At 30.3% G+C, this 16,510-nt stretch overlaps 2 protein-coding genes across 2 annotated transcripts in view; both read left to right on the top strand.

The window, feature by feature from the left end:
• The window catches only part of TfIIS (RNA polymerase II elongation factor), a 438,108-nt gene that overhangs the window by 383,939 nt on the left and 37,659 nt on the right, over positions 1-16,510 (top strand). The window lies entirely within an intron of this gene.
• Positions 9,150-16,510, top strand: part of dao (down and out) — a 28,499-nt gene continuing 21,138 nt past the window's right edge. The window contains exon 1 of the mRNA XM_065500822.1: positions 9,150-9,712. Coding sequence (XP_065356894.1) covers positions 9,150-9,712 — 563 coding nt within the window. The remainder of the gene's footprint in view (positions 9,713-16,510) is intronic.

Here is a 16,510-nt window from a genome sequence, read left to right as displayed (position 1 = left end):
CGAAGCTGGTCGCACATTCCGTACGGAATCAGCTGTTTATTTATTTTATACAAAGAAAATAAAGAAATAAATGAAAAGGATGAAGAAAATTTATATATTTTGATAAAATAATAAGAAATACGTATTTTTTTAATTGCAAGTTGCACATAAATGTTCAAATGGGGCTAAATAGTTTTGAATGCACGTAAGTACATTATAGCCACCTAAAAGTTTCTTTGAATTTTCTTAAGCATTTGACAGACTTTTCGTTCGGTTTTGACATTACCTTAAGCTAGCTTATGCATATTATAGTTGGGCCTTAAGACTTGCTCCAGTAAACTTGACATGTGTGAACTATCAGTAACAGATGAAAGGGTGGGCAGAATAATGAGTATTATAGGATACTTTAGATCAAAACCTGTGAGTTTTATCATTCATTGAGTTGGAGGCTTTATATCCAGGTTTAATAAGAAGCTCAAGTTGGTTATACAGCTGCATAATAATTTGACTCATTGTTTTTCAAAAAAAAGTTTTTTTCAATTTTTTTTAAAATATTTTTTTTTATTTTTTAAATTTTTTTTTTTGGAAAAAAAATGTACGACAAAAAAATTTTTGGATGAAAAAAAAATTCGGGTTAATAAATATTTTTCCCGATTTTGACCCATTGTAGGTCCAACTTACTATAGCCTTATCTACATCGTTGCAATGGACTTTGAAATATCTATCATTAGATATCCATATTGTCTATATTAATGACTTAGTAATCCAGATATAGATCAAAAATAGGTAAAAAATCGAGGTTGTCCCGGATTTTTGCTCATATCTCCGTTATTTAGGGACCGATTTTGCTGATTTTAAATAGCAAACTTCTCGAAAGCATGTCTGACAGAATTATTGAAGATTTGGATCCTGAAGATATCTGGGGTCTTCAGAAAATTGATTTCAACAGACAGACAGACGGACATGGCTTAATCGACTCCCCTATCTATAAGGATCCAGAATATATATACTTTATAGGGTCGGAAATGAAAAATGTAGAAATTACAAACGGAATGACAAACTTATATATACCCTTCTCACGAAGGTGAAGGGTATAAAAAGAGGAAAATCGTTGCAATCTCTTCTCCTTTCTCTTCTTTAAACTCAAGACTTGCTCTAGTAAACTTGACGTGTGGGAACTAGCTCTAACTAGCACAATGAAAGGGTGAGAAGGATAATGAGTTTTATGGGATCTCTTTGATCAAAAACTGTGAATCTTATCATTCATTGAGTTTGATTCTTTATATCTAGGTTTAATAAGAATCTCTAGTTGGTTCTACAGCTGGAAAATAATTGGACTCATGGCCCTTGTTATAAAAATTTACCAAATTTTCCATGTGTATTTGACATAATGATCATTTATAACCAAATCTAAGTCTTGAATTCATAGATGAAAGAGGAAGAAAAAGGGGAAAATCGTTCCAGTCTCCTCTGCTTTCACTTTTTTAAGCTCAAGACTTGATCTAGTAAAGTAAAGGTCGGGCAGGATAAAGAGTTTTATGGGATTTTGAAGTAGATTCTACAGATGGAAAATAATTTGACTCGTGGCCCTTGGTATTTGACATAATTCTGAATACCACCAACCTTTAATAACCAAACCTGATTAATCCATTTGATATTTAGAAAAATGTTTAAATTTCCTTAGTTCTTAAAAGTACAATTTGTTTCCATTTCATTAGCACAATTTATAATTTCCCTTACGCATCCCTGATGATATTAATGGTACTACACATAACAATGAATGAAGAGTGAGAGTGAGTGATGTTTTAGTGTGTATGACTTATAATCTCTGAGTTACAAGTGGGATATTTTATTTTTTTTACCAGCTTGTTCTTTTACATCATTTACGCCATGTAATTAATAAAAACATAATAAACTATAGAGTGTTCGTTGAAATGACATACATTTTTTTGGATACAAAAAAAAAATAAAAGCACATGCATACACAACCAGACATGCACATATAATAAATAAATAAGCCTACTTTCTAGCCTCTCACTCTCCCCACCATACTCTGGCCAAAACTAACGGTTTTCGTTTAAAATACTGTGTTTTTTTTACTCATGTTTATTGTAGTTGTGTTTTTCTCTGTTTGTGTAGTAGTAAATTTTTGTTTTGTTCTAAAAAAAACGAAGAAGAAGCAGCAGAAAAAACATCACACTTTTCGAAAAAGAGCACGAAAAAAAAGCTTAAACAAAACATGTGCTAAGTTTTATTGTTGTTGTTGTTGTATATTTTCTATATTCTTTCTTTGCCTTTTTTTCCACTCTGTGTGATAAATGTGCGCTTGTGTGTAACATTTTGTTAAATGAGAGTAAGAATGAGTGTGTGTCAGTTTTGTGTGTGTTTCATGTTTTTGACATTTACTTTTGCCTATTATTAGGCGCTGTGTTGTAATTCGAGTGTAGCTTAGTATATTTTCAAGGGGTTTTTGCATGATTATATTTTCCTGATTTGTTTTGTTATATGGCTACGTTGAACAAACAATAAACCAAACAACTACAACAATATGAAATAGTTTATATGAGTATTATGTGTGTAAGTGTGAGGTTAGTGTGTGTATATACATGTGAATGAATTGAATTTGTGTTAAAAGGAAGTGGTTAGTAGAATAAAATAATAATTTTTATATGAACAAAAATATATAAAGAAAATCTAAAAGGAACTCAAATAAACTTATAAGAGAGAGAAGAGACATTTTTATGAATTTTTGTCAAGTGTTTAGTCAGATTATGAAGGAACTAAAATCAGCACTATTTAGCTGGAAAATTTAAAAGGTGGCGACAGCAAACAAATTCTAGAAAGGAAAGCGGTAGGCGACTTGGCGACAAAGAACTTTTTTGGAAATTATCATGGAATGGGGTTTTTGTAATAAATCGGGCAAGGGGATTTTGTTTAACTATTTATTACGCATTTTTTGGAGTTTCTATGAAATTAAGTGGAGTGGTTTAAAAGCAATATATGAAAAGGTTTATACATTTTTATTTAATATGTATAAGAATATTAACAAAAATTCTAGAATTATTTGTTGTCTTCCTGGAATTCTTTGATTTCAAAATCTCTCTAATCAAAAAGTTAAAAAAACGAGTAATTGGCCAATTTTGGTCTGCTCTATTTAAATTTTACATCTCTATCACAGTTAAGAAGTTCTAAAGTTGTTTCCACTTCTATTGCTGCAAAAAACTAAAATTTATATCTGGTCCTACCATCAGTGCCGCAACTTTTAAAGGACTTTATAATCCTCAAAATGTATGAAAGTTTGTACAGAGACTGGAACTCCAAAAAATATGTCTTCCTTCTCCTGCTGCTTAGTCAACGCTATACATTCACGAAAAGAAACATTCAGTGCCGCAACTCCTAAAGGACTTCAGAATCTGAATAATATTCAAAAGGTATGAAAGTTTGTACAGATACTGGAACTCCAAATTTATCTACTGAAACTCAAAATATGAATGTCTTCCTTCTCCACCTAGTCAACGCTATACATTCAGGAAGCTTTACATTCGAAGTATTAATTGATTAGTTTAAAATTATACCTATTGAAATCCAAGATTCAAAAAGTTTCAATCAGCAATTTTTACTACCGAATTGGGTCTCTTTGTTGGCTGTAAATTTTCCTCCATGAGAAGAGCTTATACTTTGAATACTTAGAATTCACTGAATGCATGGTTGACTCTTGCAAAACTGATATTGAATTCCTGCTGTAGTTGATGATTTAGAAAAAGTTTAGATTAAAAAGACCACCTTTTGTATATTCTCAGTTAAACCTTTTAAAATAGGATCCAATGAACCATATATTCTAGTATTTGTACTAAACGTTAGAATCATATACTAAGTTTCAGTTAGGAGTTGATTCAATGTCTCGGCAAACCAAGAAGACTTCTTCCAAAGAGTTTAAAAAAGCTATATGTCAATTGCTAACATGCGATTTGGAGTAACCAGGTTTAATAAAACAATTAACTGTTGAAGAGTCCAGTCTTAGGATCATAACAACATCTGTGAAAAGACACAACAACATCTTTATCCTGCAAAGTCTCGCAATTGGCATCCAAGGTACGGACAGATGTTCCAGGATCTACTAACAAACCCCTATAACGTCCAAATAGACCAGGTAATCAAACTAAAAAAGTTTTGCTTTGTAAAACTTACATGTCATTTTGAAGCGTACTTATCTGTCATTTATTCTCACTTAGTTATTGAACATTATAGTGTAAACAACAAAATTTTTTTGCTTCGAAAATGTCAAATTTGCTACCAACAAAGTTTGAACACCAAGAATTGGAGGCATTACTCCATGAAGATTTTTGTCAAACTCAACAAGAGATTGGAAAACCATATGAATTGAAGAGAGGTACCTTGAAAGATGATTTTACATGTTCGAAATGATGCTTGAATGCTACAAAATAAAATCATTTGTAGTTAACTCCTAGCTGTCTTTATTATTTTCGATGTCCCTCTTTGCACTTTATCAGGAATTTCGCATATGTTTGGTTTTTGTAATTCCAATTGGCAAATTTAAGGACTAGAATGTGAATTTTCGTGGGAACATACTAAATGAACTTGTAATCCTGATAGCAGGAGCTTTGGGAACAGCTCCAATGAAATCACTTTGCTCAAGGCTAAACTAGATCCATAGATTTGGTGTCTACAAGCATCGATCGTAAGGCCACACAAGTATTATTTGTATGCAAGGATTATTTATAAAGTGAGTCATTCCATTTATACGGACGACTCTGAAAGTTAGGAGAGTGTTGGCGGAGGTGTCTACATCCAGGTATTTGGAATAAAGATGATTTTTAAGATCCCAAACGACATATTAGAGTACTGGATATCCAAATTCCAGTACTCTAAGCTGTCGATTGGAATTTTTGCTATTTCACTGGGCCTATACTATGCTATGGGGCCTCTATCTGGTTGCCAATACTAATAATAGAAGAAATTGCTAATTGCCATAAAACTAGCTTTGATTAAGAAGATAAAAGACAACTTAAAGGTGCCGTTAACGTTGCTCGAACAAGAGCTTATAAATCTACCCTACAGACCCAGTATAAAAAGTTTAGATTGCCTGGTGAAATGAAGTTTATTGGGGTTGTTTTCACTGTAAAATACTTGTGTAATATCAAGTAATATTTTTATGTTTTGTTTTGGAAATTGTGCAATATTAGAAAGGATATATCGAAATAAATATAAAAGAATATTCCAAATAAAATATAAAAAAGGATATTCCAATAAAATATAGACAAGGATATTGCACGAAATTATAAAGTGAAAATTGGAGAAAATAAAGTCAATGAAATTAAATAAAAAGTGCTAAAATATTGAATCTAAATAAATATGAAATTTTTCTTTTAAATAAAAGGCATAAACATAAAAAAACCCAATATTAAATTTGGAAAATGTACAAACTTGTGTATCAAAATATAAATGAATTGTGAATTAAATAAAAATATTAAATAAAATTTGCAATTTTGAACACGTTTTCTTTTTAAATAAAAACTATATACAAATTTTGGATGTGTAAAAAAATAAGTGAATGATGACAAATGAAAATAAACTTAATTTTTTTAAATATTGTAATTGAAAACTTTATAAGTAAAAACTCAAATAGAAAATGAATTTATTAAAAACAATTGAATGCTAAAATAAATATAAATGCTGAAATTTATAAACATTTAAAAACAAATCACCACGGTGAAAGTTATCAAGTTTCTTTGGATCAATTTAACTGGCAGAATTAGTTTTTTTTTTTTTGTTTTATTGATTTTGAATAACACTATTTTCGTTGGAACTCGTATATGCAAGTTATTTTCTATTATTGGTCTTTATAAAATTTAAATTTTTATTTGTAACATTGAACAATTAATTATTTTAAATATTGTATTATTTAATTCTATTTTTTATTTAATAAATGATTCCATTATATTAATTTAAAAGAAAGGATATTAAAAAAGGTGTATTAAATTTTTATATTGAGTTGTGGATATAAAAGATAGATAGAATAAAATTATAGCAAAATAACAAAAATTATGTAGGGATTATATTTCAAATTTGTCCAAGAATATAATCATGGTGTATATTAATACAAAGGGGTTGGGATATGGCATAACGCTTTAACATCAAGCTTAACCAAATATTCAGTTTGAAAATTGTACATCACTGATTAGAAACCAATATGACAAGTGTGTAGTCTACGAATCAGTGACGTAACAAGTTCGCGGCAAGATATGCGGCCCAGGCAGCTGTCGATACACATCGAAGTAGAGATTTGTACGAAATTGCATATCAGATATCAGGGAACGCTCGTTCAACCATATATCCCTTTAAAAACCCGACAGGAGGAACTGCCTCATCCATGGAACGGCAACTACAATATAATCAGCCTATAATGCCGACATACTATCAATTTCGCAACCCACAACTGTCTGGCAATGTCACTGTACTTCACATCAATTCAGATCCAACATGAGTACGATTTGCCCAGACGAAACGGAGATCGCCAATGCTATACGTGCATTGAAGAATCTCAAGGCACCATCCATAATCATTATCAATCCTGAACTGCTTAAGGCTGAACTAAGTGAAGGAGTGATAATTAAATTATCCAAGAAGGGAGACTTAGCAGAATGCAAGAACTGGCGGGATATATCTCTTTTAACTGTGATTAATAAGGTGTTAGCGAACATAATCCATGCTAGATTGTAATCATCAATTTCAGCAGATCTTCAAAATGAGCAAGCTGGTTTCAGACCACACCGATCATGTAAATAGCCTATGGCTCATAGTGGAGCAGTCTGTTGAATGGAGATCTTCACTATATCTGATATTTATCGACTTCGCACAAATCATTTGATACTATCCACCATCAGACAATTTGGAACGCACATCGGGAATTCCACCTGAGCTAATCAACCATATCAGAGCTATGTATGGTATCTCAACAAAACGAGTACTGCATGAACGTATGTTAAGCAATCCGATTGTTGTAAGCACTGGGGTACAACATTATATTGAACTCAATTATGCAGCAATCAATCCGTATTAGTAGAGGCATTACATGGAATATGAATCGACTACGCTGATGATATTTGCCTGCTAGCACATTTTGAGAAAAAAGTTTTTAATTTAAAAAAAAAATTTTCAAAATTTTTATAAGTACTTTATGTGCCTCAATTTCCTTCAAGTATGTTACTATACTCGAATAATTCAAACGCCTGCCGCTCACATTGTAATTAAGCCCCAAAATATATGCTACATTCACATGAATATGGCAAAATGTCAATAAAGAGAGAGAGATACAGAGAGAGCGAAAAACGGAACTACTACATTTAACGGTAAATGTTTATAGGTACGAGTACACCACTCACTATAATCGTGTGTGTGAGCACGAAAAACGAGAGTAAAATAATAGAAGAAAAAAAAGCACACACGAAAATATAAAATACACTTTAACATTTTCTACTTAAATTCATACAACGACAAAACGTTGAACGGTTGTAACGATTGTTGTATATATTAGTAACGGGAATTCTATATAGTATATTTAAACAACGAGACGTTACTTAAATGTAAAAAAAAAATACAAAATTAATGAAAAAAATTAAAAAAAAACTTTAAACAAACATTAACAAAATTTTTTTTAATAAAATTTTATTTTTCTAATAACAACTGTTTATTAATTGTGTGAGTGTTTGTTTTTTCTGCAGTGTTTTTTTTGTACAACTCTATTTTTTTTCCTAAACTTATACATACATAACAAAATAATAAAAAAAAGGTATTTAAATGAAAGAAAAAAAATATTTATTAAAGAAGAAAAAATAAAGAAAGAATTCCTTTCGAAATTTATATAGAAAAAGCTATAAAGCTAAAGTTATATATATATAATATAGAAAAAGAAAATTTATTAAAGTTATCGATAGTATATATTACTAGAGAAAAAAATGCTTAATATATAGAAAAATGTTAAAATGAAACTTATTATGGCATAATAAAATATTAAAGCAAAAAAAAAAAAAAAAGCGAGAACAAAAAAATATAGTTTTCGTTTTAAGGTTCGTAACATCGTTAGTAAATACTACCAGCAACAAAAACAATAACAACAGCAGCAAATCAAGAAATAAGAAAAAAAACGATTTTTCCGATTTTTTTTCTTTTTTTTGCCCCTACACAACAGCTAGAAAATACTTATATGTAGAGGAATACCAACCAACAAAAAAAAAAGAACAACAACAACACGAGAAATGTTGAAATAAAAAAACAAAAAAGTTTATAATTTGCCATTTTCCACTAAGCCAGAGCATTAAGCCAAAGGCAGCCAAAAGGCTGTGAAAAATATAATGCCAGTGTTAAAAATCAATAAAATGGCTACAAAACAAACAACAACTACAACAATAATAACTACAACAGCAGCAGCAACAACAACAAATTTTCAGAAAATCAATTCTTTCAAATAAATAACCTAAATATTCATATTTTATATAAATAATAGGAAAAAACAACACAAACAAAAATAGAAAATTATTAAACAAAAAAAACACAACAAAAATACCAGATAAATGAAGAATAAATCTAGGTGGCAGCATTATTATCATCATCAACAACAGCAACAACAACTACAAAAGCAGTTAAAACACAAACAACAACAAACGCAAAAACAGCATCAGGAGCAAATTAAAATTAAAAGAGATAAAAACGGAGAAGAGCAAATTGATAAAAATACAAAAAGCTGAAAGTGTATGTGAAAGTTAGTGTATGTGTGTGTATAGGAATACAAGTGAGGAAAATGTGTAGAAAAAAGTAAATGTTTGTACGGCTGTGTACGTATACGTGTATACTCAAAAGGAAAAAATATTCTAAAATATTTAAATAATCTAGAAAAAAATAGAAAAAAAATTATTTTAAAAAAATCCTCAACAAAATGTTTAAAATTTTATAAAACCCCCCTCACAAAAAAAAAAACTAAATTAAACCCAAAAAATCCTTTAACAAAACTACAAATTCTACTAAATTTCAAACGTCATCATCTGGCTCCTACTTCTCACAACCCCCCCTCATTAACGAAACTCTTCCTAAACCCTTTCAACTACAAAAGAAACAAAACTTATTTAATTCCCCCCTTCTCAAGCCCTTAAACAATGGCTTCTTCGTTATTGGATTTAGATGATTTAATAGAATTTCAATTGGAACGTCTAAAATTCGAGGATTTAAACTATAAAGATGAATTACAATTACAACGCCAGTTATTGGATCTGGATGTATTGCAGTGCTCGCAGCGGCGTCTCAAGCATACCCTAACAAAAACTCTAGCCAATCAACAGCATCAGGCTTTACAGGTACCGGAGGCCTCCTCCTGCACAGATTTGCCCTCGTCAGTGGCTGCGGCTGGCGATGCTGGTCCTCTTCACACTAATAATAACAACAATAATAATAATAGCAGTAGCACGGGTGCCATTGCTCGCAGCAGTAGCAGTCGTAGGGGTAAAGCGAATGTAACGACGGTGGGTGGTAGTGTGCAAAATATTGCCAATGGCAGCATAGAAATAGCTATGGAGGATTTGGGTGCTGGAGCTTATGGTGGTGGCGGTGTTGGTGTAGGTGTAGGCGGTCATGGTGGTGTGCTGCGCGGCAACATTAGTTTGCCCAGTTTTAGTGATAGTGAGGAGGAGGCCTTCAACATTGATCATCAAAAGGAATTCAGGTAAAATAAGCTATTTTCATACTAACTTATGCTAATATATTTATTGTATTTTTATTGATTTGATCTGTTCCACTACTGGCCGGATTTATAGCTTCAAAAATTACATACTCACTTACACTTTATTTACATACTCAATTACACTTTAATACCATTTTGTTTTTGTGACCTCAGTTTTATTCAAAACCATTCCAAAATCTCGGAATATTTTGGCAAAAATTGGCTGATATCCATATCCTTTATGTATATCATTATAACATAGCTTTTTTCAAGATTTCTCAGATTTTCTTAACAAGTTTTTCTCGAAGTTGGCCCATTTAATTAACTAACTTAGTAAGCGAGATATAGATATTACTAGAGTTAACAAGTAAGAGATCTACAGTGGTTGACAAAACAATGGAAACTTTTCCAAATATTTTATAAAATCGAAAATATTTTTTTTAAAAATTTTAACATTTTTGTAGTATTTTATTTGTATACTTTTATTAACTTAATTTAACAAAAAACAAAGGACATAATTAATTAAATTCTAAAAATGAGAAAACAAAATTAAAAGATTTCTTTATTACGGCATTGACAAAACAATGGAAACTTAGGTATTATTTTAACAAATATGGTCTAAACTTTGCAATAACTCAATATTTTGTTGGGTATCCCTTTGAAATATTTTGCCATTCCCTTATAACCGTCTCCGATTAATCTTCCTTCCTGGTGTAATTTTGGGTCCTTATTTTACGATCTATAATTTCCCATAGATTTTCTATGGGATTGAGATCTGGCGATTGGGCAGGCAACTTCAAATCACGTACCTCGTTGGATTGTAACCACTCGGTTACAACCCTTCGGGTCGTTTTCGTATTGGAATCTCCAAACTAGGGGCATATTTTCCTCAGCGTATGGATACATAACATCATTTAATATGGTTCTGTATCCTATACCTGTCATGGTATCTTTTATAATATGAATTGGGCCCATACCTTGCCCTGAAAAACATCCCCATACCATAATATTGCCACCGCCAAACTTTACAGTCTTATTTTTGTACTTTGGATCTAATTTTTTCCCTTTGGTCGTCTTACAAATGTTCTCCCATCACTGCCTCTTAAATTGTATTTGGATTCGTCGGAAAAGAGGACAGTATTCCATTTCTGTATCGACCAGTTCAAATGAGCCCTGGCAAATTGTAGACGAGCAGAACGGTTCTTTTCAGAAATTAGGGTTTTTTCCAAGGACGAAAGCAACCAAGACCAGCCTCACTTGCCCTGCAACTGACTGTTCGGGTACTTATTTCTAATTTTAGGCTATTAACAACCTCTCGAGGAGTTATTTTTGGGAATTTCTTGAACTCTCTCGCTATTAAATTATCTTGTCTAGGAGTAGTCTTACGAGGTCTTCCACCTAAATGTTGAGTTTTTACAGAACCGGTCGCACGAAATTTCTTTATAATTTTTGAAACTGCTGATTTATTTATTGAATATTTGTCACAGATACTTTTTTGTTTTAAACCAGCTGTAAAATCGTTAATTATTTTATTTTTTAAGTCTTCACAAATCTTAACTTTAGCCATTTTCATTAACTTTGAAAAAAAGCAATTATGCGAAAAACTTAGAAAAAGAAATTGTGAAAAATTACCAGAATTTAAAAATGAAATAACTGTAAACAGGATGCTTTTTACATCGTTCTTTTAAATATTATTTTCGTTTTACACTTCTTTCTTGCAGAAGTTTAAAAGTTTCCATTGTTTTGTCAGTAGCGAAATAGTGAATATTTTTAATTTTGTTCCCTTTTTTCAGAACATAATTAATTATGTTGTTTGTTTTTCAGTTAATTTATATAAATAAAACTATACAAGTAAAATACTAAAAAAAAAATTTTATTTTAAAAAAATATTTTAAATTTTGGGCTACATATGGAAGATTTGGAAAAGTTTCCATTGTTTTGTCAACCACTGTATATTTGGCTAAGCCGAATCTTATATGTCCTTCACAAAATTATACTTCCAAATAAAAATTTTAAATAATTTTAGGTAAACAAAATTTTTTTTTCAAAGTTGGTTTAATTTTTTGAAAAAAAAATTTTCAAATAGTTTTTTAAATTTTTTATTTTTTTAAATTTAAAATTTTTTTTTGTTTTTTAATTTTTTTTTTTAATATTTAGGGAAAAAAACTTTTGGTGAAAAAAAAATTCGGGTTAAAAAATATTTTTTTCCGATTGGTCTTATTATATACGTCGTTGCAAAGGTCTTTGAAATTTCTATCATTAGATATCCATATTGTCTATATTAATGACTTAATCCAGATATAGGTAAAAAATCGAGGTTGTCCTGGTTTTTTCCTTATATCTCAGCCATTTGTGGACCGATTTTTTAAATAGCAACCGAGCCGGAAGAATTCCGGAGATATTGATGTATAAATCGTGTATGTAAGTTATTTGAGGGCTTCGGAAAGTTGATTTCAACAGACGGACATGGCTTAATCGACTCCGCTATCTATAGGGATCCAGAATATATTTCAATAAAGTTTAGCACAGGGACGAAGCCTATTAAAACTACTTGAAATCCATAAAAATGTTCTAACGAAAAATAAAATTTTCCACATAAATGTCTGCTTTATATAGATATTCCTCCACAAATATGTTTTATATCAAAATAAATCATATTTAAATATTTCACACACATTTCATGATGATCGGTCCATAATTGGTCATATCTTCCATACAAGGCCCACATAAATCTGTTTTAAATGTTGGTATCTCATAAAATTTAATAAAAAATAAGTTTCATATAGAAATAATTCACACAACCAATTTTGGTGATGATCATTCCATAATTGAGTGGTTTATTGCAAAAACCAGTCAAGCAACAAATTTTAGATTTTAAGTAAATCAAAGAAAACTTCCCTAGCAACCTAAAAGTTACTTTAACGAAGTTGATATGTTTGCCTATGAAAGTTATACATTGTGTAACTGTTTGATAAACATAAAACTTTATCTATATTAACACATATTTAAAAAATAATACAAAGTTTGCACTTGACTGGTTTCTGAAATAAACAACCAAAAGTATAATGACAAATTAACTTCTTAAAGTGTTTACATATTTGTTCTCTCTGCTTCTGTTGTAGGTCATTGAAAAATATTCCCATAACGATCTTCATATCCAACCAAGTATGGTTTTGAGCTTGTAAATATTTTATTATACCTTACACCACCATAGTGGGGAGGGTATTATGCATTTGTGAAGATGTTTGTAACGCCTAAAAATATTAAAACCGATCAACTTATAATCACTTTCTCAGTCTATTAAACGATGTCCGTCCGTCCGTTAGTATGGCTGGCTGTCCATGTAAACCTTATGCGCAGAGTACAGGTCATAAATGTTAAATTTGTAAAGGTATCTTCACAAATTTTGCTCCAAATAATTTTTATATATACGGAATTCATGTCACCAAATTTTATTATGATCGGTCTATAATTAGTCAAATCTCGCATATAGGACCCGCTTCCGAAAATCACTTTAACATGCATAAATCTAAAAATGTTGGTATACACATAAAATTCAACATAAATAACTTTCATATAGACATAAATCACACGATCTAATTTCATGGTGATCAGTCCATAATTGGTCATAGCTCCCATATAATTCATTAAAATTTTAAAAGAAAAATGTTTTTGCTCATTTACTTAGTGTAGGGTATTATATGGTCAGGCTTGACACGATGCATTTATCTTTACAGAACAGTAATTGCCCAATAACTCAATTTTGTATTTTTTGTTGACTGGTTTTTGAAATAAACGATTCAATTGACTATTGGTCACATATAAGGCCTTCTTCCGCCTACGTGGGAGATACGTGAAATCAAGGACCGATATTACCCCTTTTCAATACCAAACAAACCTTATCAATAAATAGTATTTGGGACAGACAGCTAACTCCATTCGTTTGGACCCTATCGTGTTTTTTGAACAGAGAGACATATCTATATCGTTTAAGAATCTTATTAGGATCCAGCATATACATATGTATATACTTTTAAATTCTACGACCAATATTTCCCATCTTTATTGGTGGTTCGGGAAATTAAGAACCCTATAATCATAAATTTTCTATTTGTTCCGATGTTTGTGACGCCCAAAAATATTAGTATAACAGCACCCGACCCGACAAAACAAAACAAAACTCGTCACAAAAAGTATGATTGTATTATTTCTCTAAATATACTTTGGTGTAGGCTATAATATGGTTGGGTATGACCGCATATAACTTCTTACTTGTTTTATATTATTGACTGTTTACTTTGTTATTAGCCCCTTTCATTGCGGTTTTGTGTTTGTTAAATTCTTCATGTGAATTGTTTTAAAATACATTTTGGTGAGTAACTTTTAAATTAAACGAGTTTGCAACTTCAAACTTGCCAGATACAGTTTCCAAAACCGAAAATCGGTCAGCCGGTTTTTTCATCTTTATAAACGACCGATTCGACGGTTTCGGCTTTCTTTAACATTTCGGTTTTTTGAAAAACCGGTTTTTGTAAGACGGTTAACCGGTTTTAATGAAATATATTTTCAAAAGCTCATTTAACTATATTTTTGAAAAACTTTGATATCATTTTTAAAAATATTGATTAATTATATAGAAAATTGTAGCATTTGACAATATTTCGTAAAAAATATAAAATAATTGCCTTAAGAATTCAAAAATTTTGAAGTAGTGTATTTTTCATATTGAATAAAAATTTAATATAAACCGGTTAACCGGTTTCTTTGAAGACAAAAACCGAAACCGGATAATCGGTTTTTTTGAGATAAAACTCCAAACCGGTTTTTCATAAACACACCTTTTCGGTTAAACCGGAAACTGGTTTTTTGGACACTCTATTGCCAGAGTATGCAGGAGAGTTTAGTTATCGCTATATATTTTTTAAATATATGTATGCCTCTAAACTCAAGATGTGACCTTTGACTTATTGAAATAAATAATTTATATTTATATCATATTTAAAGAAATGTCTATTTCAAAAGTTGGTTCACTTGACATGAAATCCCCCATATATATCTTCAAAATGAAATCTAAGTTAAAGTTCTAAATTATTTAGTTACAAAGATTGTGGAATTTTTAACTTATTTTTTTTAATTTTCAATAATTCATAACTTTGGACCGTCATAATCAAAGGCGATAGTATCCAATTAAATATCAAATAGTTGAAGTTTCCTAAATATATTTTATAATTTCAGAAAACTTCAATTATCCTCCTTCTGCTCAAATCAATTCTATAATTCTTTTGGTTTATTGTAAATTCATTAAAAAATACGACTATAAATTTCTCGAATAGATAAAGTCTCAAATATTTAGAGGAAAGAGGAATAGATCAGAATAATATATAAAATAACCTTTTATATCGGTTAAGACAACTAAAGTATATAACTCTAGATAGAATAATCTTTAGACGCAATATATGACTTCCTAAACTGACGGTATCTATTGAAATTTGACCACACTGGCTAACGATACATAACGGTATTTCAGTGACGATTTTTAAATGATATCAAAAATTTCAACTATTGAAATGACACGCCAAAACTCCGATACAAGTAGACTTAGTTTTGGGTCATAGAATCCAATGAGAGATATTGTTACGTTTTTCCCTTTTAAAAACGATGCTTAATTTCCTTTAAATAAACCGCAAATACCGCTGCAAATAAAAGCAGTTTAGTAGTTTAAAATTGTAACAACTCTTTATTTATTCAAATTTACACAACAATTTAAATACTTAATCACTTTCTTTTAATACACACACTTTATAATGTACAAGTATACACTGGTAACACTGTTGATGTTACTTCTAACAGAGTCTATCATTAACTAAAAAACCGATAGCATTCTCTGTTACTATTTATACACAGCGCCATCTTCCTTCCAGTATCTTCATGGAAGTTCTATTTCTACAATGATTCCACAGCTATGTTAACAGCTGTTAATCGGCCGGTAAACTATATTGTCCACAATTAGAAGTCTCCAGAAACAGAAATCTTGAGAAACATGATGCAACTTGAAACCAGCCGTTAGAAACCGTTATATTTGAATTCAAATAAAATTTCGAAAACTCTTTTGAATTTACTTTATTTGTTGTTTATTTCTCGAAACTTAATTCCTCGATGTATATTTTCCATACACGAAACAAAACTTTGTAAATTCTTCATGATGAACTTTGAGCTCTTTTTCCATAGCCCCCAAATAATAAATAATTCATACATCAAGATATCCGCTATAGTCCCGGTTCGGTTGCTGTATAAAATTGAGAAAATCGTCCCATAAATGGCTGAGATGAAAGTAAAAAACCACTACCTTGATTTTTTACCTATTTTTCTGGACTAATGCTATCAAAACTAATGTAAATAACATAGTAAGATCTAGATCTATTCTTAAGTTCTAAATGGATATAAATGATCTCTGCAATGAATATTTGTGGCATCAGAATTTGTTAGCAATGAAGAGATCAATGACATTTATTTTTTATATTGAAGCAGTACTTAGTATATAAGATTTATAAACAAAATTAATGTCTGGGCCCTATTATGAAAAATTGAGAATAGTGTTTACTCACATCTCATTGAAATTATTGTATATTAACAAGTAATAAACAACACTGCTTAAAATTCATTTAAGATATTATTCAAACAAATTTCTAAATTCAAATAAAATGAAAAACTTAAATTATAACAATGTAAATCCCATTGTCTCTATGTAAATATTATTAATTTCATATTTCAATAATGCTTTTCTAAACCTTCATTTCACTT

Source organism: Calliphora vicina, chromosome 2, assembly GCF_958450345.1.
Source record: "Calliphora vicina chromosome 2, idCalVici1.1, whole genome shotgun sequence".
NCBI classification, from domain to species: domain Eukaryota; kingdom Metazoa; phylum Arthropoda; class Insecta; order Diptera; family Calliphoridae; genus Calliphora; species Calliphora vicina.
Note: the sequence above shows the minus strand (reverse complement) of the source record. Positions and strands in the feature narration are given on the sequence as shown.